This window comes from Trichechus manatus, unplaced genomic scaffold (assembly GCF_000243295.1).
Source record: "Trichechus manatus latirostris isolate Lorelei unplaced genomic scaffold, TriManLat1.0 scaffold00006, whole genome shotgun sequence".
NCBI lineage: Eukaryota > Metazoa > Chordata > Mammalia > Sirenia > Trichechidae > Trichechus > Trichechus manatus.
In genome coordinates, this window is record NW_004443942.1 from 8,688,017 (window position 1) to 8,706,138 (window position 18,122).

An 18,122-nucleotide genomic window follows, 5' to 3' on the forward strand; every position below is an offset into this window, starting at 1 on the left:
TGCTAGTACAGAATTGAGACGGGTTAACTGAAACACAGTCACACAGTTAATCTGTAGTAGAATCAGGACTAGAATTTAGATTATGTGCTTTCCTGTTCCCAATTAATATTCAATTAACCCTTTCTATAATTTCCATAAAACTTGACATCTCCTGATCTAATTGCCACTTCAGCTGACTCAGCTGTGACTGTTTTATTTCTTTTCTTGGACTCTGATTGTCAATAGGCTAAAGGCAATGGACAGCGTTAATAACCAGAGACATCTATATTTTGTAATAGAGAGGATAAATCTATATCATGCTTATAAATTGTTTTCTGAAGTGTACTTTATTTTTGGAAAACAAACAAAAAATGCTCTTTGGGTATGCCTTAGTCTCAATACCGTCATTATTGTCGTCTTATTTCCATCACTTTAAAAAAAAAAAAAAAAAACTCTTCAATAAACAAAAAGGTAAAGGGAAAATAAATTCAAACAAATATATTTCCTTTATTTTTATGTTTAGGAGCATATCTTACTCTATTTTAAACTGGATACACCCAAGTCTTAGAAATTCAAACTCCTTGTGAACACAAGAGACACTGAGTTTTTCATGATGCTTAAAGTAAAGAAGGGCAAAATAAATAACTCTCCTGGTTCTGATTCATTTTTTGCTCTTTTAGATTAATTAATGCTTTAGAAGTCCCAAGCAACTGCTGTATCATTCGTGACTGAATTGAGTCAAAAGGAGAAAAATCTGTAAAGCATTATTTAATTAAAATTTTGCAATTTTTTTTTTCCTCTACCACTTCCCCTCCTACTAGCTAACAGTCATTTCAAACTAAGAGGACAGTTTCGTGTTTGCTGCTGTCAAATTGCTTTAGGACACTTCAGTATGTTCAGAGATCTGTGGTATTCTGGAGCCATATTGCTCTCTGGGGTCAATCTCTTGAGTATGGCTCTCAAGCTCCTGGCCTAATTTCAAAACTGTCTTTAGCATACTCTAAAACTCATAGGAAGAGTCTGCTTGTATTGGTATGCAAAGGGCTCTTGAGGAACCCTAGCATGTGTGATTTTGTGTTTAGCTTGGGGAACAAGGTAATATGAGAATTGGAGGAGAAATCCACTCCATTTTAATAATTTTACTGCAATGCAGGAAACACAAAGCAAAGAAGTCTACTTTTGTATTCTAAGTTGAGGATACCACATCAGAAAATCTTTCCTTGTTTTTGCTACTGGAGTTGTGGTCCTTAGACATAAAATCTGATCATGTCAACCTCCTGCTTAAAATCTTTGATATTTTCCCATAACCTACAGGATAAACTCCAAGTTCCTTAGTAAGGATACAGGACCCATTGAAAATCTGATTCCAAACCATCTTTCTAATCTTATCTCCTGCCACCTACACATACTCAGTAACATAAGACATCTTCACTAACTATTCTCAGCTCATTACCTAGTCTCCAGTTACACTGGCCAATCCTCTTCCCAATTTATGGGCTTCAGAAATGTTGTTCATGCTTATCTCTCCTCTTCACCAAACTATCTCCTACTCATCTCTTAGGTCTCAGCTTTAATATTACTAAGCAGAGTCACCATGCTTGATCCTAAACCCAGGTTAAGTCTCCCTTTTCCTTCATAGTATTTAGTATCACATAGTTAAATATCTAATTTCTTTCTCTTCTTTGGAAACTCCTAAAGAAAGGGACAACATACATTTTACTTCACCATTGTATTCCTGGTCCCTACATACTTGGCACTCAGTGGATATAGGAGATTCTCTCATTATCCAAATATTCATTACATGAGTCTCCAAAATTACTTAGGAAGGGAAAGGCATCAAAATATAAAAATATTCATTAATGAGCTTACCGTTTATAAAATTAGTCTTCTTTTAAAAATCCTTCCCAGATTAACCTAAAATGTATCTCACCTATTGAGTCAATGTCTTTGTAACTTTCATAATCACTGCACAGTGATTTCAAACTTGGCTGCATGTTGGAGTCACATGGAGAACTTTTTAAAGGATTGATTTAATTGGTTGGAGTGCAGTCTAAGCATAGAGATACTTTTAAAAATTGCCAGATAATGACTGTTTCAGTTGAGGTTAAGAACCACAGCCTAGCTGATTGCTGAATATTACATTGTTGAATATTGAAACCAATGTTCAAAATAAAAATATAAAGTGATTGCAAAGTGAAATTGCAAATCTTGCAGAAGAAGTAGGATTTCATGAAGTGAAAACATAGAATGTTGGAGAACAGTTGAAATCATTGATAAGCAAGATCTTGCAGAGTTAGACTAGAAAAAAACCAAAGAACAAAAAATTGTCAAGAATGATCGGTGATGTGGTAGATGACTCAAAAGAGAATTATGTGAGATAAAAGAATTAACCTAGGGTCTTAGGAAACTTCCTTTGCAAAAATGACCCTTGTTATGATGGTACTACAATAATCAAAAAATGATTGTGCTATCATAACATTTGACCTGAAAAAGTACTCTTAAAAAACCTACAGGTAATTCATTCTTCTAATATTTAATTCATAGTTAGAATAACAAATTAATTTCTGTTTATTTTTATTAATTTTGGTCAAAATAAAATCACTTTTCCATTGTTTACCATGAAATTTTGATCTCCACCCATTTAGTATATTAAAATATAAACTTTTATATATCAACCTTGTGTGATATTGCTAAAAATATAGTTACTTTTACTTTTTTTCCTTTCATATCTTTATACTATTTATTTCCTTTCCTTGCCTCATTACAATGCCTCCAACCCAGTGTTAAACAGATTGAGTGAGGGTGGACATTAATTATCTTGTTCTACAACATAGGGAAAAAGCATTCAGTATTTCACCATTAATATGATGTTTATTGTAGGTTTTTCCTAGATGCCCTTTTCAGATTAAGCAAGTTATTTTATATTACTAGTTTGCTGAAAGCTTTTAATTATGAATAGGTGTCATCAAATAGTGTCTCTGCATCTAGAAGTGATCATATGATAGTTCTCATTTACTCTGTTAACTTTAAGTTTTGGTACAACTAAAACATACAATATTTAGCTTTTACTTTAATGCAGCAAACAGCTTTCTTAGCTAATTGTTACAAATACCTCCTGGCATTTGTTTTCAAAGAAATAGCCCTACACCTGCCTGCACACGTGTATCCATACAACATACCCATTGCCTTCCACTTTTTCTTTTCTTTTAAAAAATCCTTTTCATGGGCAACACAAGGAGTCCATCCTCAGTTCATATGACTTGGGTTACCATCCAAAGGGATTGTACCCTCTGCTTTATCACATGGTTTTATTTGAGCTACAGTTCATTTGCTCCAAATTATGGTATTTCATTCTTTTTAAGCTCACACCTGTTTCTCCTTATTTTTGGACCCTTAAGAAAACAGGCAAGGACTTGGCCCATTAAACTTTATCCAATAAGCCTTAACTTGTAATAGGCTGAGCAATGTGTGTCTGTTAATTATATACATTTAACCATCTCTGTTCCAGTCGTTGAAAATAGTTAACTACCTTGCATCTTTAGGAACATAAGAAAAAAAAAAGTTTTAAGTCTAGAAAACATAGAAGACATTCACCTAACTCATTCTGGTCCTTAGAAGAATCTAATTATATCCTCCAGTCTAAATCTTTTTAGGGGGACAGGTAAGGTAAATATTAGTTAATCTTGCCTAGAAAGCTACTACTAGGAATTAAAAAGAAAAAGTTTTAGTCCTAGCTCCCATCTGATTTCTGTCCCAGTTTTCCTAGTGGTGAAATAAATATAATAACAGTCTTCTTTTAACTACCTTGCAGAGTTACTGTGAGAATCGTATGAGATAATATATGAAAATGTTCATTAAAAAGTAAAAAAAAAAAAAATGAAAAATAAGGTATAATTATTACACTTTACAATGGCATCTTCTATGACCACAAATGAGACACTGAAAATTCTCACCTTTCAACACTAATATATTTTAATTAAATTCTTTTTTATTTTCTTTGTTCTTATTTTCCCCACCGCCAACAAACAAACATTTTTCAGAATAATCTTTCAGCATTGGACTTTAATTACAAATGCCACTAAAAATTTACATAAAGTACAAGATAAGTATATTCTGACATTTTGAAACTCCAGCCCTCCTCTCAGGCTGACTTCATTTTCTTTTTCCTTTTTTATAACCTTTTCTATATTCTTCTGGAAAAAAAGAAATCAAACTGCCTAGAACTATAAAGCAACTGTCACCACTATGGATGTTTTAGTTTTCCACCTTAAAATTCTTACACATGGCCTCATGCTTTCCTCTGCAAAAGTACCAGGGATGTTTCCTCAACTGTGTATCCTAAATTTTCCCAGGTTTTTAGAGCCCATCATAGTGTTTCCGTATTAGGGCTGTAGACACTGAGGTTACTCTTTAATTGTATAATTTGAAAGCTCAGTTCCTGCATCCATGAATGCAGATTCCCCACAATGACACAAAAGTGAAAGATTACACTGAAAACCAAGAAGAACAATGAAGGAAAGCTGTCAAATGTTCTGTAGCTAGAAGGCAAGAAACACAAAGGATCCTAACTACCTTTCTCATCCCCAATCTTCGTTAGCATCAAGTTGTACAATCTTTTCATCTTAACCCACAGACTCCATTTTTATATACTTTTCTTGCTTTCTCTCAAGCCCTCATTTTCCTCTTTCTCATTTACTACATTCCTCTCCCTGATAACAACAACAAATATTTACTGAATGTCTGTAATGTGCAAAACCATGTGCTAAATGCAAGGAAAAACATCAGAGAACAAAATAGGCTGGCTCAGAGGGAGGGACAAACATTAAACAAACAATTACACAAATAGATACATAATTTCAAATGTCAATAATTGCTATGAGATAAATAAAAAGGTGGGAAGCAAAATCTTTGCAGGCAGACAAGATTTGAATTGAAAAGGCCAGGGATGGCATCTCTGAAGAAACTATATCTAAACTGGGACCTGAAGGATGAGTAGGAATCAATCTGATGAAGAATGGGTAGAAGGGCATGCCGGTTGAGAAAACAGCATTATGTGAAAACCCTCGAGCAGGAAAAAACTTGGAGGGTCCAAGAAACCAAGACTAGACCAGTACAGTAGCTGTATCAGAAAGAATTATGGGAAGAAAGGCAAGAGCTGAGGCTGTCAATGCAGGGTTCAGATTATGCAGAGTCCGGGTTTTGCAAGTTATGTTAAGAAATTTTTATTTTAATTAAAGCATAAGAGGAAGCCAAGAAAGGGTGTTTCTTGAATCTCAAAGAATAGTCAGTGGGGTTTTCTTACTATACAATGAATAGGGAATCTAAGTATAAATGTAAAGAAAAGCATAGGAATGATAAACACCAAATTTAAGGGAGTGGTTACCTCTGGCACGAAGACATGGGAGATATAAAATCAGCAAAGCACTCATGGGGGGCTTCAACCATACCAGTAATGTTTTATTTCTTAGAAATAAATAGATATTTATTATGATATTCTTTAAGCATATATAAATATGACTGAAATTTTCAAAATAAATTTATTTCAAAGATTAACAAATGCTAAGAATGTACTGGTTCATTTCCTTCCTCTCTTATTTCCCAGGGTCCTATGAAATCATCTTAATTTTAAGAAAAATAAGCACACAGAATTTAGAGATGTTCTTTCTTATATACTTTGTTTCCTGGGCCTTTATTTTCTAGACTCGTAGCCTCAGATGTGAGGAGCGTTTTAATTAGCTTATCTTTTGTTTTAGCATAGACTATAATCCTCATAGCTTTCCAACAACCACAGAGTTAATATGAGGATTAAATGAGATAAAGCACTCAACACAACATTTAGCACACAAGAGAGCTCAATAAATGTTAACTATTATTTTTATTATTTCACATTCTACAGTTTACTATTCCCAACCCTAACTATGTGCCATAATATTACAACTTAAAAAAAGAAAAAAACTGAGTTTATAGGGTCAAATGGTACTCTGGTATTTTCAATGCATATATACTTACTATACATATTCAAAATTACACATACATCTAAGACACATATTCCTACATTTAATTTATAGTTTAGTTTTTGAAAAACACATCTTTCTGTGCTCATTTAAACATTAAATAATAAAACGTTAATTCAAGGCCTTTTTATTGCCACTATTGAAATACCTTTTAAAAAAATGTAAAAATCTTGCATTTGATGGTGAACAATTACAATTTGAGATGAGTTGGTAAGTTTACTAACTTCTTGTAAGTACAACAATGCTATATTAAAATGATTATGATTACATAAAGCTGCAATAATATTCAGTATGGCTCACACTATGTTTAAAAGGCTCATTTTTGTAATAGCAAGAAACTCATGCAAAACTTTAATCTTATAGAACTGAACATTGACATCAAAATTTTTTCTACAACAGGAGTAGCAGTCATTCATGGAAGAACATTATTAAAATCATATCTTTTCACTTAATTTTCTTTGAACAAATACCACAGATCCTCTCATTTCTTCTTCCTTCCAATTCACAAATACAATAAAAGCTGTCTTTAGAAAGGTCCTTAAATTAAACATCATGATGAAATTAGTACTGGGACCCTGAAAATATCTGGATCTACGACAGTTTTTTTTATATAGAAGTCTGAAAATTATCTCACTGAATCCTTACATGAATATTATACTTTAAAAATTATGTTTTAACACCTAAGAACCCAGAACTTGCTTTTGCAAAAAAAACAACAACAGTTTGTCACTCATGATTCTTCAGTTTATATTACTTGAGGGTTGGACTTAGGTTGTTTAGTAATTATTTCTCCATGCCCACTTCCTTGTTCCCAATCACAAATCTAATCACGCATTTTTATAAATATTCAAAATTAAACAGATTTATCTACTTATGTAAATACTTCTCAGTTAACTTCTTCCGATAGCCTATGTAGGGATCTCATTAACAAACACAATTTGGAACTTCTTAGATTTGTTCCAGCAGCTTGTAAATACATATTAGAGTTGATTGTTTAAATACATAAACATTCTACTCATTTTAAAAAGTGGATATAAATTATTAATTCCAAGTTTTGTTTTACTTACCAAGCTCTGCCATTCCACCCCACTGCCTGAACAATATTATCAGCTCTTCGGATACTCATTCTTGCTAAGTAAAAGGATATTTCTTCTCCAGCTGGATTAATAATCAACTTTCTAGATAGTTCATTTGTAATTCTCTTCTGGTTAACCCTTAGCATTACAGCAGTCTTCCTAACTCATGCTAATCAATTTGTGAAGAGGGAAGGAAAGGGGGAAATTCAATCATGCAGATAACAAATGGAAAGTAAAAATGAGGGACAGTTTCAATTACGCACAAAAGGACAATTGGCCTTAACTTTTAACACTAAAAGGTAGAGATCTTTAAGTTAGATATTACAAAAGCACTCAGGTCATAAATACAAGCCTAAAGAACCAAAATACATGAAAAGGCAAACATAATAGGCTTAAAACACACCAGCCCAGTGCATGCCAGCCCATGTTTCTTGCTTTCTTACATGCAGATAACTACAACTCGGCTATAGGCTATAGGGTCGCTATGAGTCGAAATCGACTCGACGGCAATGGGTTTGGTGGGGTTTGGTACAGGCTTAAGAGAGAAATTTTTCTCTTAGTGGAAAGGTCTGACTTTCACCCTCTAAATGTCTCCTCTCTCAACAGTTGTAGTCAACTGGCCCCTTATCCTACAATAACTGACATTCCAGGCTTTATGGTAATTTTCTCCAAATGTGATCTGTAAACACTTGCATCCGAATAATCTGGGTTCATGTTAAAAAATATAGACACCTGGGCTCCACTTTAGCCATTCCAAGCACCCCAGGTGATTTTTATGTACACTAAAAGTTTGAGAGCTCGAGGACCATTTCTGACCTCATGTAAGAGAGAATCCAACACAACCTCTTGGGACTCAGAATGAAATTAATTACTCCTGCTGTTAGTTTGAACCTTGACCTTTTACCTTAATTCCAATAACTAGGATTCTACTTTGTTTTCCTATACCTGAATGCACTAGTTCATCTCAGACCATGACCCTTCCATGGCCTTGATAATCTTTCACATGCAGACCACTATTTGCCCCAGGAACACTTTAATGTTCCATTTTATGCCTCTCTTCTATGATGGATTACACATGTCTGCTATATTAACTTTCTCTCAAGGCTTTTCCCATTGCAGTGGGCCCTTTCCAGTCTGCTCTATACCTGCTACAGTGAACAGCACTTGCTTAGTCATGTTCAGAGGTCTGAAACAAACAAGTAGCTAAAATGTCAAAAGACAGACATGGTATCCAGCTGTTTAACATAATTACTATAAAAGCCTATAGTTAAAAAGAAGGAAAAGATAATGACTATGAAAAAGAAGAACCATGGACAGCTAAAGAAAAGCCCTTGAAACTGGAATAGTAGACAAGGTAAAATAAAATTGAAAGCTTAAAAATTCCAATTACTTGTTTTTATTTTTATGGAATATATTAAGATAAGTCAACAGAATGGTGATTATTTAACTTGGAGAGAAGGTAAAGTGACAGAAAGAAAACAGAAAAGACAGCACTGGACTAGTAGAACTCAGAAGACCTGGATTTCTCATAGTTTCTCTATCACTTTCTAAACTTACATTCTAGGTTAAGTCTCTTAACTTTTCTGTGCCTCAGTCCTTCATCTTTAAAATGGATATAAAAAACCATAGGGTTATTTTGATAATTAAACAAGATCATGTATATTAAAGAGCTCTGAAATTATAAATACCACATAAATAAAAGGGATTACTGTAGCTATACAAATTGGTAATATACACTTATCCATAAAGGACATAAATTGGTGATTATATTTGTTTGACATTTTTAAAGGAAAGGGATTAAGATACTGAAAGAAATAAGCAGGAGTTTGTGAAACAACTTTCTTCGGAAAATTTCCAGAATAGCACCAACATCAGTCAGGGACAGAATAAGATAAAATCATCCCAAAATATAGATAAATGATCAGGTGAACCTCAGTCAGACTCAAACCTTAAGGGTCTTACCAGAAGAATTCCAGATGAGGAAAGGAATCATTTTGTGTGACACTGTTGACATTTCTCATCTAGAACCATCTCCCTAAAGCTAGAGTTCAGGCTGATTTCAAGTGACAAAGGTTTGGGGCATATGTTGCAAAACATTCATGCACACCTTATCCAACATTAGCTTAAGAACTAGACAAAGGGTTATGATTTGATTTGTCTGAATAATGTATACATACTAAAACTAAGAAAATGGAAGTCCTTAGCCAGTGCACAAATTGGTTGATGAAGGTTGCCTATGTGAAGAAAAAAGATCGATTCTTGAATTTAAAAATAGATACTTCCATTTTTTTAAGTTTCGATAAACCCATTCAACAAATATTTACTGAGTACTTACTATGTTCTAGGCATTGTTAAAGACACTGAGGAATATCAACGAACAAAAAAAGTCAAAAATTCCCTGCCATCGTAGAGCTTATATTCTAGTGGGAGCAATAGACAATAAGCATAATAGATAAGCAAATTATATATTATGTTAAAAGTTAATAAAAGCTATGGAAACAAATAGAATAACATAAGGGAGATCGGGAATGTTTGGAGGGTTGCAATTTTAAATAGGGTGGTCAAGATAAACATCGCTGAGAAGATTACATTTAAGAAAAGACTTTAAAAGAGATGGTGGGGTTTAATGGGGCCACACAGTCAAAGAGATTGTTACCATTCCTTTAAAATTGTACTGCTTTGATGGTAAATATAGGGCATTCCTATAAATAAACATTGGTATTATAATAGTGTAATGATGGAAATCAGTAATTTAATGGCAAAATAAATTGTGATCTATCCATATGACAGTATATGACTCAGTGATTTAAAGTCATGTTTTGAAGACTATTAACATGAGAAAATTCAATATAATGATTTTTTAAGTACAAAAGTGTACCTACAGTATGATCCCAATTTTGCAATGTATTTTTTCTTTCATTTACTAAACAACTATTTTTTGTGCCAGACACTGTTCTGGGCACTGGAGAGAGAACAGGAAGCAGGCCTGACATGTTCCTTCTTCTTATATACACATGGATAAAGACTGAAATGAAATATACCAAAATGTTAACAGGGATAAATTTGCTCATTATGAAATAAGGTAAAATTATAGATTATTTTATTTTCTTCTTTATGTTTAAATAGACTCCAAAATTTATAAAACTTCTGAATGATTCAAAGAAATAAACCATGGTATTTATATTGATTCGAATACTATGTTTTACATTTGCCTTGAGAGTCAGAATTGACGTGACGGCAACTAACAACAATCATATGCATATTGTATTTTTCAGTTATATACCAATTCTTATGTCTCACAACATCTAATAAGTTGACTAGCATCAGGCTCCTTTCTAGATGCAAAAACTAAGAAACAAAACAGTTAGCTAATTTACCATATTGGAAATACGAAGTGTTTAAATCCTAAATTATAATAACATATATATGTACATTGTACAGTGTCTGGATTATGAAAGGTTTACTGATTTTGAATACTGTGGTAGTGCCTTAGGCTACATCTCTCCCCAGTTATGCTGATTTCTCGTAGGTTGTTTTTTGTTTTTGTTTTTACAGAAAATTTTATTTAAACTGAAACTTTGATGGTTGCAAAAAATCTGATCTGAATCCCAACACCCACCCTTCCACCAGATGTTAGCTTTATCCCTTCTCCCCTCAACCAGTAAAATGACCAGTAAACATGCTAGACATGTTTCTTACAAGTTCCTAGATAATGCTTTTTCTTTTTTCCTTTGATTTTTGTTTTGTAAATTTAAACAGTGCAGCAGATGGCATCCAGAAGATGTCTACCTCTAATTAGCTGAGTTACCCTGGGCAAGTCATTTCAACTTTCCAGTCACACTTTACTTATCTTTTAAAATAAAGGAATTGGACTAGATGATCTCAAATGTCTTTGAGCTCTACTATTTCATGATATTATTATTTCAAGTCTACTGGGTATCTACAATAAATTAACGAAATACAGCTTCTCAGAAGAAGAAAGTCTAAAACAATAAGGAAAGTTGGCTAGAAAAAGCAAAAAAAAAAAAAAACACCCAGGATTAAGAGAATTTGAAAATCTCCGCAGCCTCCTGGAGCAAGCTCAGCTTCAATCACACAAGGGTTGCTTTGGGACATAATAGAAGAAGAAACAGGAAGGTTGCTTAGATCATCAAATAAAACATATTTCTAGGCTTACAAAAGAGGAAAATTGTTCCATACTCCCTTTGGTTCTTAAAACACACACAACCACCACTACCAAATAATTTAATATTGATATGGGAGGAAAATAGAAGTCACTCATTTTGCTGAAATAAAAATATTTCAAACCTAGAGAGGGTGATTTGATTTTGAGAGTTTTTAAGGAATAGCACTGCATTCAATCCTCTTCTGTCACATTCTCTGTAATACAAAACCCCAAGAGCTCTTAAAATTGTGGCATTTTCTTATGTACAGAGACAAAATTTTTGTTGCCATTGCAGCAACATCTAAACAGTTTCCTGTGAACTTTCTGTGATGGAAGTCATAGAATTTATGATAAAACCCTGTAGAGTGGTGAAACAAATTTCTTTCATATTTATCATTCATTTTATTCAGTGTGCATTTGAAGGAAAACCTTTTAAGAACACCAATAATGTGAGAAAGCTATAACAACTAAATTTATTGTTAAGTATCACATCACTGGTCCTCCTGGGAGTTCAGAAAGAAAGCTTAAATCACATTTCCTAACACATTGGAGAGCTTCCCAGAGATGTGATGGCCCACAGAGGCAAACCATCCAAAGCACACTGGAATCTCAGAGATGGTGACAAAGAAATATTGCTTTGTTTAATAAAAGCAAATTGGAGTTATCCTTTTTTTTTTTTTTTTAAACAAAGTACAAACTCTCTCCTACTCCATTTTTCTCCTTTCCTTACCCCTCCCCCTCCTGTTTCACCTGAGTAAACTGTAGGTATTTGTTCCATCACCTGACTTAGGGACTGGCTAGAAATATTAGAAAAAACAATCTACCATTGTTACATGAGACAACAACCTTTCATGTCCTTGAAACTCACCATGACCTTTCATCTTTCCTATCCCCAATGGTCTCTCTTAACAACTAAAACTACACTCAGTTGGGCTGAATTCCAGATTGTCATAAAAAGAACCCTGTCCTTTCAAAACAAAACCAATTTTTACACCAAGGTGGGGGAGAAACACAAGTCCATTGTTCCCTCACAGATGGAAGTTGGAGTTACTAAGGCAACTGCTCTAATCCTCCTTTTTACCACCTTTTTCACATCACTGGCCTATCAAGTATGCTACCTTTTAACTCATAAGCTCAAAAGCTGGTAGTCTAACTGGCCGCCCTAATTAGCTACGATTTTCACACTACAGACAACATGATGAGCTAATCGAAATTTGCAAAATAATGACGTACCTCCAGCAAATATTCCTCCTCCTGAGGCCCAGTCTTAGAATAACAATAATGAGACCATTATTAGAGAAGGGCATTAAAATGCTGCACTGCTGCTAAACAGAGAACTTAATTGTTCTGGTCTTGTCCATTGAATCAACAACCTATTGTTGTGGACTTGAAAAATAAAGGACTGGAGAATGGGTGCCATGATGATTGGTCTGTGCGGCCATACCGGCACTCTGTAGAATTGTTTTCTTTTGAAACTCTTGATGGACTAGTAGTTTTGTTTAAAAGTAACATAAAAGGCGATTGTCTGGATAAAAAAGACCTATTTATTGAAATCCTTAGAAGCAGTTGCATGGATTTGTTCATGACCCCTGAGATAAAAACATAGTGACCATAATAACACCATTTGTAGAGAGCCCTGTTACCACTGCCTACAGTAACATAAGATAAGAGACAGTCTTTTCTAGCTACTGTAGGAAGGAAGGAAGTACTTCTAAGCAGAAAGCAAGAATGATAAAAGGTCAAATACTGGATAAAGCTCATGAATCTCTGAAAGACTTTTAAAAATAATGCTAATTTAGGAATTCTGCACAATTGCTACAGATTCAAGCACATGTAAAAAGGCATCAGGCTATTTTCTCTTTTTTTTTTTTCACTCTTGAGCTTCTTTCCTTTGGTAAAAACTGGATTCAAATAAAATGATTATTAAATAACTGAATCACGATGTCTCAGAATAACCTGAAGAACAAGAAACCCAAAGGTTTCCCGATAATTATTCTTATGGCCAGCCCGTCTATAGCGAGAATAATAAAATACTGAAGTTAAAGGTTAACTAGTGTAGGATTCTGAGCAGTAGAAAAAGCACTGTTTACACACTGTAAAAGTGTCTTCAATATGGAGTCACACATGTTTCTGTAAAATCAGAGCATGATTTTAGTGTCCAATTGTAGAGGGTGTTTTTTTGGTTTTTGTTTTGTGTGTGTGTGTGTGTGTGTTTTCTTTTTGTTAGCAGGTATTTGGGGTGGGAATATGTTTGTTTTTTACCAAGTGAAATCTGCATTATATAAAAATGTATTAAGTTGTAAATAAGACCTCTTGCTTCATTCAGTCCGTGCCTTGCTTCATTTATCTTCATCTTGTTAGGCTAAATTAATTAACAATCTCACTGTTGCACACTTTCTCTTTCTATTACATCAAATAATGTCTGTATATGGAAAAAGCCCTCACCACGGGGATTCTGCAACTCCACTGCTAAGAAAAGTGTCTGTGTATCAGTGTAGTGATATTAACTAGGTACATTAATTTTATAAGCATTTATTAAATGTACTTTTCATTGATAACAACCAATTAAGCTCCTAAATTCTTAACATACTGTCAGTAGAAAGTCATTTTAAAAAAAAAAATTGCAAGTTTCGAGATACTTTAAAAAAGGAAAAAAAATCACATTTTATGGTCACAACCAGGTTTCACTATCAATTTCACCTAAAATAAGAAGACACACATGCAAATTTGGCAGGTATGTTTTCACAGATACAGCACAAACATTGCATAAAAGGTTTAAAGGACACACCCCAAGCTGTTGTGCTCCTTGTTTTGGAATGTCTAACATGTAATAAATTGGATAATTAGAATTTCATTGGTAAATCCCATTATTTTAAATCTGTAAGAGTGAAATGTGTTAAACTCTTTTGTAAGTTTTCTTTTCAACCTGAAACACTGTGGCATCTGGAGCTATGCAAATGAACAAAACAGTAAAGCACTTTTTAATCTTTTCCCTGATCAACCAGTGCTTCTTTCTCCAATCACAGCTTTGTGCGTGATATCTTTCTGCTAGCATTTCTTATTTAATTAAAACAGACACTGACAGAAGGACATGGATTAGTACTGTAATGATGCATTTACTTAGATTAATCGGAGGCTCCTTTTAGAGTAATGGCTTAAACAAAGAACAAAAGGAAATTGTTATGAAACAGCCTTTTATCCCAGGCAAAGGTCGCATTATGAGGTTTTTAATTTTGTCAGCTTCTGTTATACTCTGTCTTGCTAGTGGAACATGAGAAGTGCTCTTCCCCCAATAAAGCCAGTTATTATAAAAACAGCCATTAAAGCTGCAAATTAAAATGTCTGATTTTAAAACAGGTTACTTAGCTTTCAGAATCCTCTAATTAGCATGTTGTGTATTGTTGTGAGGAAAAGAAGACTAAAATGCTAATGACCTACCACCAGGTGACCACACTGCTGTGCAAAATAATAAGGACCTTTCCAAGTAATATGATGAATTAACTAAGCACAGGTCCACCATCCAACAGCCCTTCTCTGAGCACAGCTCAAGATGAATGGAGGGCCATAACTCTTAAGATGTGTTCAGTAATGCCCTGCCTCTGTCCAGAGGACTCTGATTCTCAGCCAGCTGCTTTTCCTATATTCACTACAAAGCAGATATTTTCTGACAAAAGAACAGTGAATGAGATAGCAATACTATATAGACAGTCTGAAATTAGAAAAGACAACAGACATTTTATTTCCAAATGCAAAGAAAGAATTAATGACCCGCACACCTAACAAAACTACTGCTTTGCCTCTTTTGGTCCAACTCCCTCTCCCCCTTTTTTAATATCACTGTGAGCTGGGCTTGCAGAGTATAAATGGAGTTAAGATTTGAAAGCTCAGTCTTGGTTCAGTGTTCACTTTTATAATATGTTGACTTTAACAGGCCCAAAAGTAAATCCAGCTTGCCTTTTCTGAACCTCATTTTCCTCCTCTGTTTTACTGACTCCACTCACCACACCTATTCCTCGTCATAATTTGCTCTTGACAAGGAATATATTGGCATTTTGTTACCTAACATACGAATTTAACTCAATTAATTGCATTACTTACATTTTAGTCCTCATCTTTCATTACGGACTAAATGATTCTATGCTCAATAAGGCTAGCATGCATTAGCTGAACATGTGGACTGGGTGGGGAATATCTCTAGAGTTCATAAAAGCAACCCATGAAGAAAACATATTCCAACTTAAGTCAAATCTCACACAAGTATAACTCAGGGGCTTGCTCTAGGAATCTCCTGAAACCAGTGTGAAACATTTATTTACATTGAAACAGCAGGAAATCATTCAGGATAATCAGTCACATTTGCCTAGTTGAGTCTTTTGAAGAAGGGATTGTCTGAGGTTGTATCAATTATTATGACCACAATAATGCTGCATGTTGAGCCACCCAAAATTCAGCAGCTTAAAAAAAATAAGCAATTTATTTAGTTCACAAGTTTGCAGGTTGGGCTGGGCATTTCTTCAGGTTTTAACTGCACTTACTAACGTGTCTTGTGGTTGACTGGTTTTGGGCTGATCTAGGATGGTCTTAAGGAGCCCTGGTGGCTCAGTGGTTAAAGTACTTGGCTGCTAACTGAGAAGATTGGCAGTTTGAAACCACCAGCTATTCCGCGGTGGAAAGATGTGGCAGTTTCCATAAAGATTTACAGCCTTGGAAACCTTTATTGGGCAGTTCTACTCTGTCCTGTAGGGTCACAATGAGCTGAAATCAACTCAGCGGCAATGGGTTTGGGTTTTGGGTTTAGCTGAAATGACTCAGGTAATTCAACTCTGTTCCTTATGCCTCATACTTAGCAGACTAGCCCAGGCTTGGTCTTCCCATGGTGACAGAAAAGGGCAAGAGTGTGAGCAGAAATGCTCAAGTGCTTTTACAAGCCTCTACTTGTGTCACATTTACTAACATTTCATCAGCCAAAGCAAGTTAATTGACTGATCCTAGAGTTAAGAGGTGGAGCAGAAAACTCTGTGCAGAGTTGGAGGGCAATGCAAAGTTTCATGACAAAGGTACCAGATATAAGGACAGATGAAGAAGAACTGGGGCCTGTAAAGCAATCGATCTAGTAAAGGACTCAAAGTCATTTTTGATGATTCTCAAAGTTCTCTCAGCAGAAGTTTCTGTTTTGTGCCATTTTAGATAATGTAGCCTAGACAGCTACTCAAATTGAAATTCCTTATTTTAATAAGTGAGAAAAACTCTTCAAAAGCCAATAATGAACAACCCTATCACACTTTATATCCACTGATCTCCAATTAAAAACTGCAACTATAGAAAATTTTTTTAAAAAATTGCAACTATAAAGCTAATTCCAACATGTGACCTATACAACTTCACCATTTAGTTTTGTTTATTGACTTTTTGTGAATCAGTTACATCTTTCTTGATAAAAGCTTTCAAAAATACAAATCTCTGCATCTCACAATACAGAAGTCAGCACCACTAGACTAAACCAAAAGCTAAGCAATTTCCTAAACACAACCAAACACTTCGAGGGACAGTGGAGCAGGGGCAGAGGTCTGAGGACCATGGTTTCAGGGGACATCTAGGTCAATTGGCATAACAAAGTTTATGAAGAAAATGTTCTGCATCCCACTTTGGTGAGTGGTATCTGGGGTCTTAAAAGCCAGCAAGTGGCCATCTAAGATGGATCAATTTGTCCCAACCCACTTGGAGCAAAGAAGAACGAAGAACACCAAAGACACAAGGAAAATATTAGCCCAAAAGACAAAAGGGGCCACATAAACCAGAGACTCCATCAGCCTGAGACCAGAAGAACTAGATGGTGCCCAGCTACCATCAATAACTGCCCTGACAGGGAACACAACAGAAAGTCCCTCACAGAGCAGGAGAAAAGTGGGGTGCAGAACTCAAATTCTAGTAAAAAGATCAGACTTAATGGTCTGATTGAGACAGGAGGAACCCCAGAAGACATGGCCCCCAGACTCTCTGTTAACCCAGAACTAAAACCATTCCCAAAACCAACTCTTCAGACAAAGATTAGATTGGACTATAAGACATAAAATGATACTTGTGAAGAGTGTGCTTCTTAGTTCAAGAAGATACACGAGACTAAATGGACAGCTCCTGTCCGGAGGCAAGATGAGAAGGCAGAAAGGGACAGGAGCTGGTTGAATGGACACGGTAAATCCAGGGTGGAAAGGAGGAATGTGTGGTCAGATTGTAAGGATAGCAACTAAGGTCACATAACAACGTGTGTGTATAAATGTTTGTATGAGAAACTAACTTGAGCTATAAACTTTCACCTAAAGCACAATTTAAAAAAAAAAAAATCTTTGTGTCTCAAAGGTCTCTCTTTCTCTTGCAGGAGCAGGTAAGTTAGAGGAGATATTTAGCAAATGCTTGACCCAGAATTTCCTTCATTAAATATCTCAGGGAGTATTGATAGCTTCATTCCACAGAATACCAACAAACAGTATTCCACAGTCCTTTACCACAGTAGCAAGAGCAGCATTAAAAAAAAAAAAAAATTCTGCATGTGAATCTACAATTATTTAAAAACAAGATGTTTAATTAAAATATATATATATATATATATATATCACATATCCGTACTATTCCTCTAATATGTCTGAAATAGGAAAGAAAAAAAAACTTTGGTCTGAGGGAGAGAGAATATCCTAGAATATGATTATTAAGAAACTAATCATAAACTCTGCATATTCTCTGTTTCTGACCGTAAGAAGCAAAAAAGATCAATGAGCAAAGTACCTACGACAGCTGCACGAACTTTCCAGAGCAATCACTGGGGCCCTACACATAGTTTTAGGGAGGAACCTAGAGCCAGTTACCAGTCTTTCCACTCACATACACTCATCC

General features: G+C 34.9%; 1 protein-coding gene across 2 annotated transcripts in view; it reads right to left on the minus strand.

Moving 5' to 3' along the window:
• Positions 1-12,422, minus strand: part of SOX6 (SRY-box transcription factor 6) — a 431,726-nt gene extending 419,304 nt beyond the window's left edge. Inside the window, exon 1 of one of the 2 annotated variants that reach the window (XM_004369676.3) lies at positions 11,943-12,421. In XM_004369676.3, the coding sequence (XP_004369733.1) occupies positions 11,943-11,947 (5 nt within the window). In that variant the 5' untranslated portion in view covers positions 11,948-12,421. Of the gene's footprint in view, positions 1-11,942 lie in introns of both variants that reach the window. The other variant, XM_004369675.3, reaches the window with a different exon arrangement.
• Between the last annotated feature and the right edge of the window lie 5,700 nt (positions 12,423-18,122).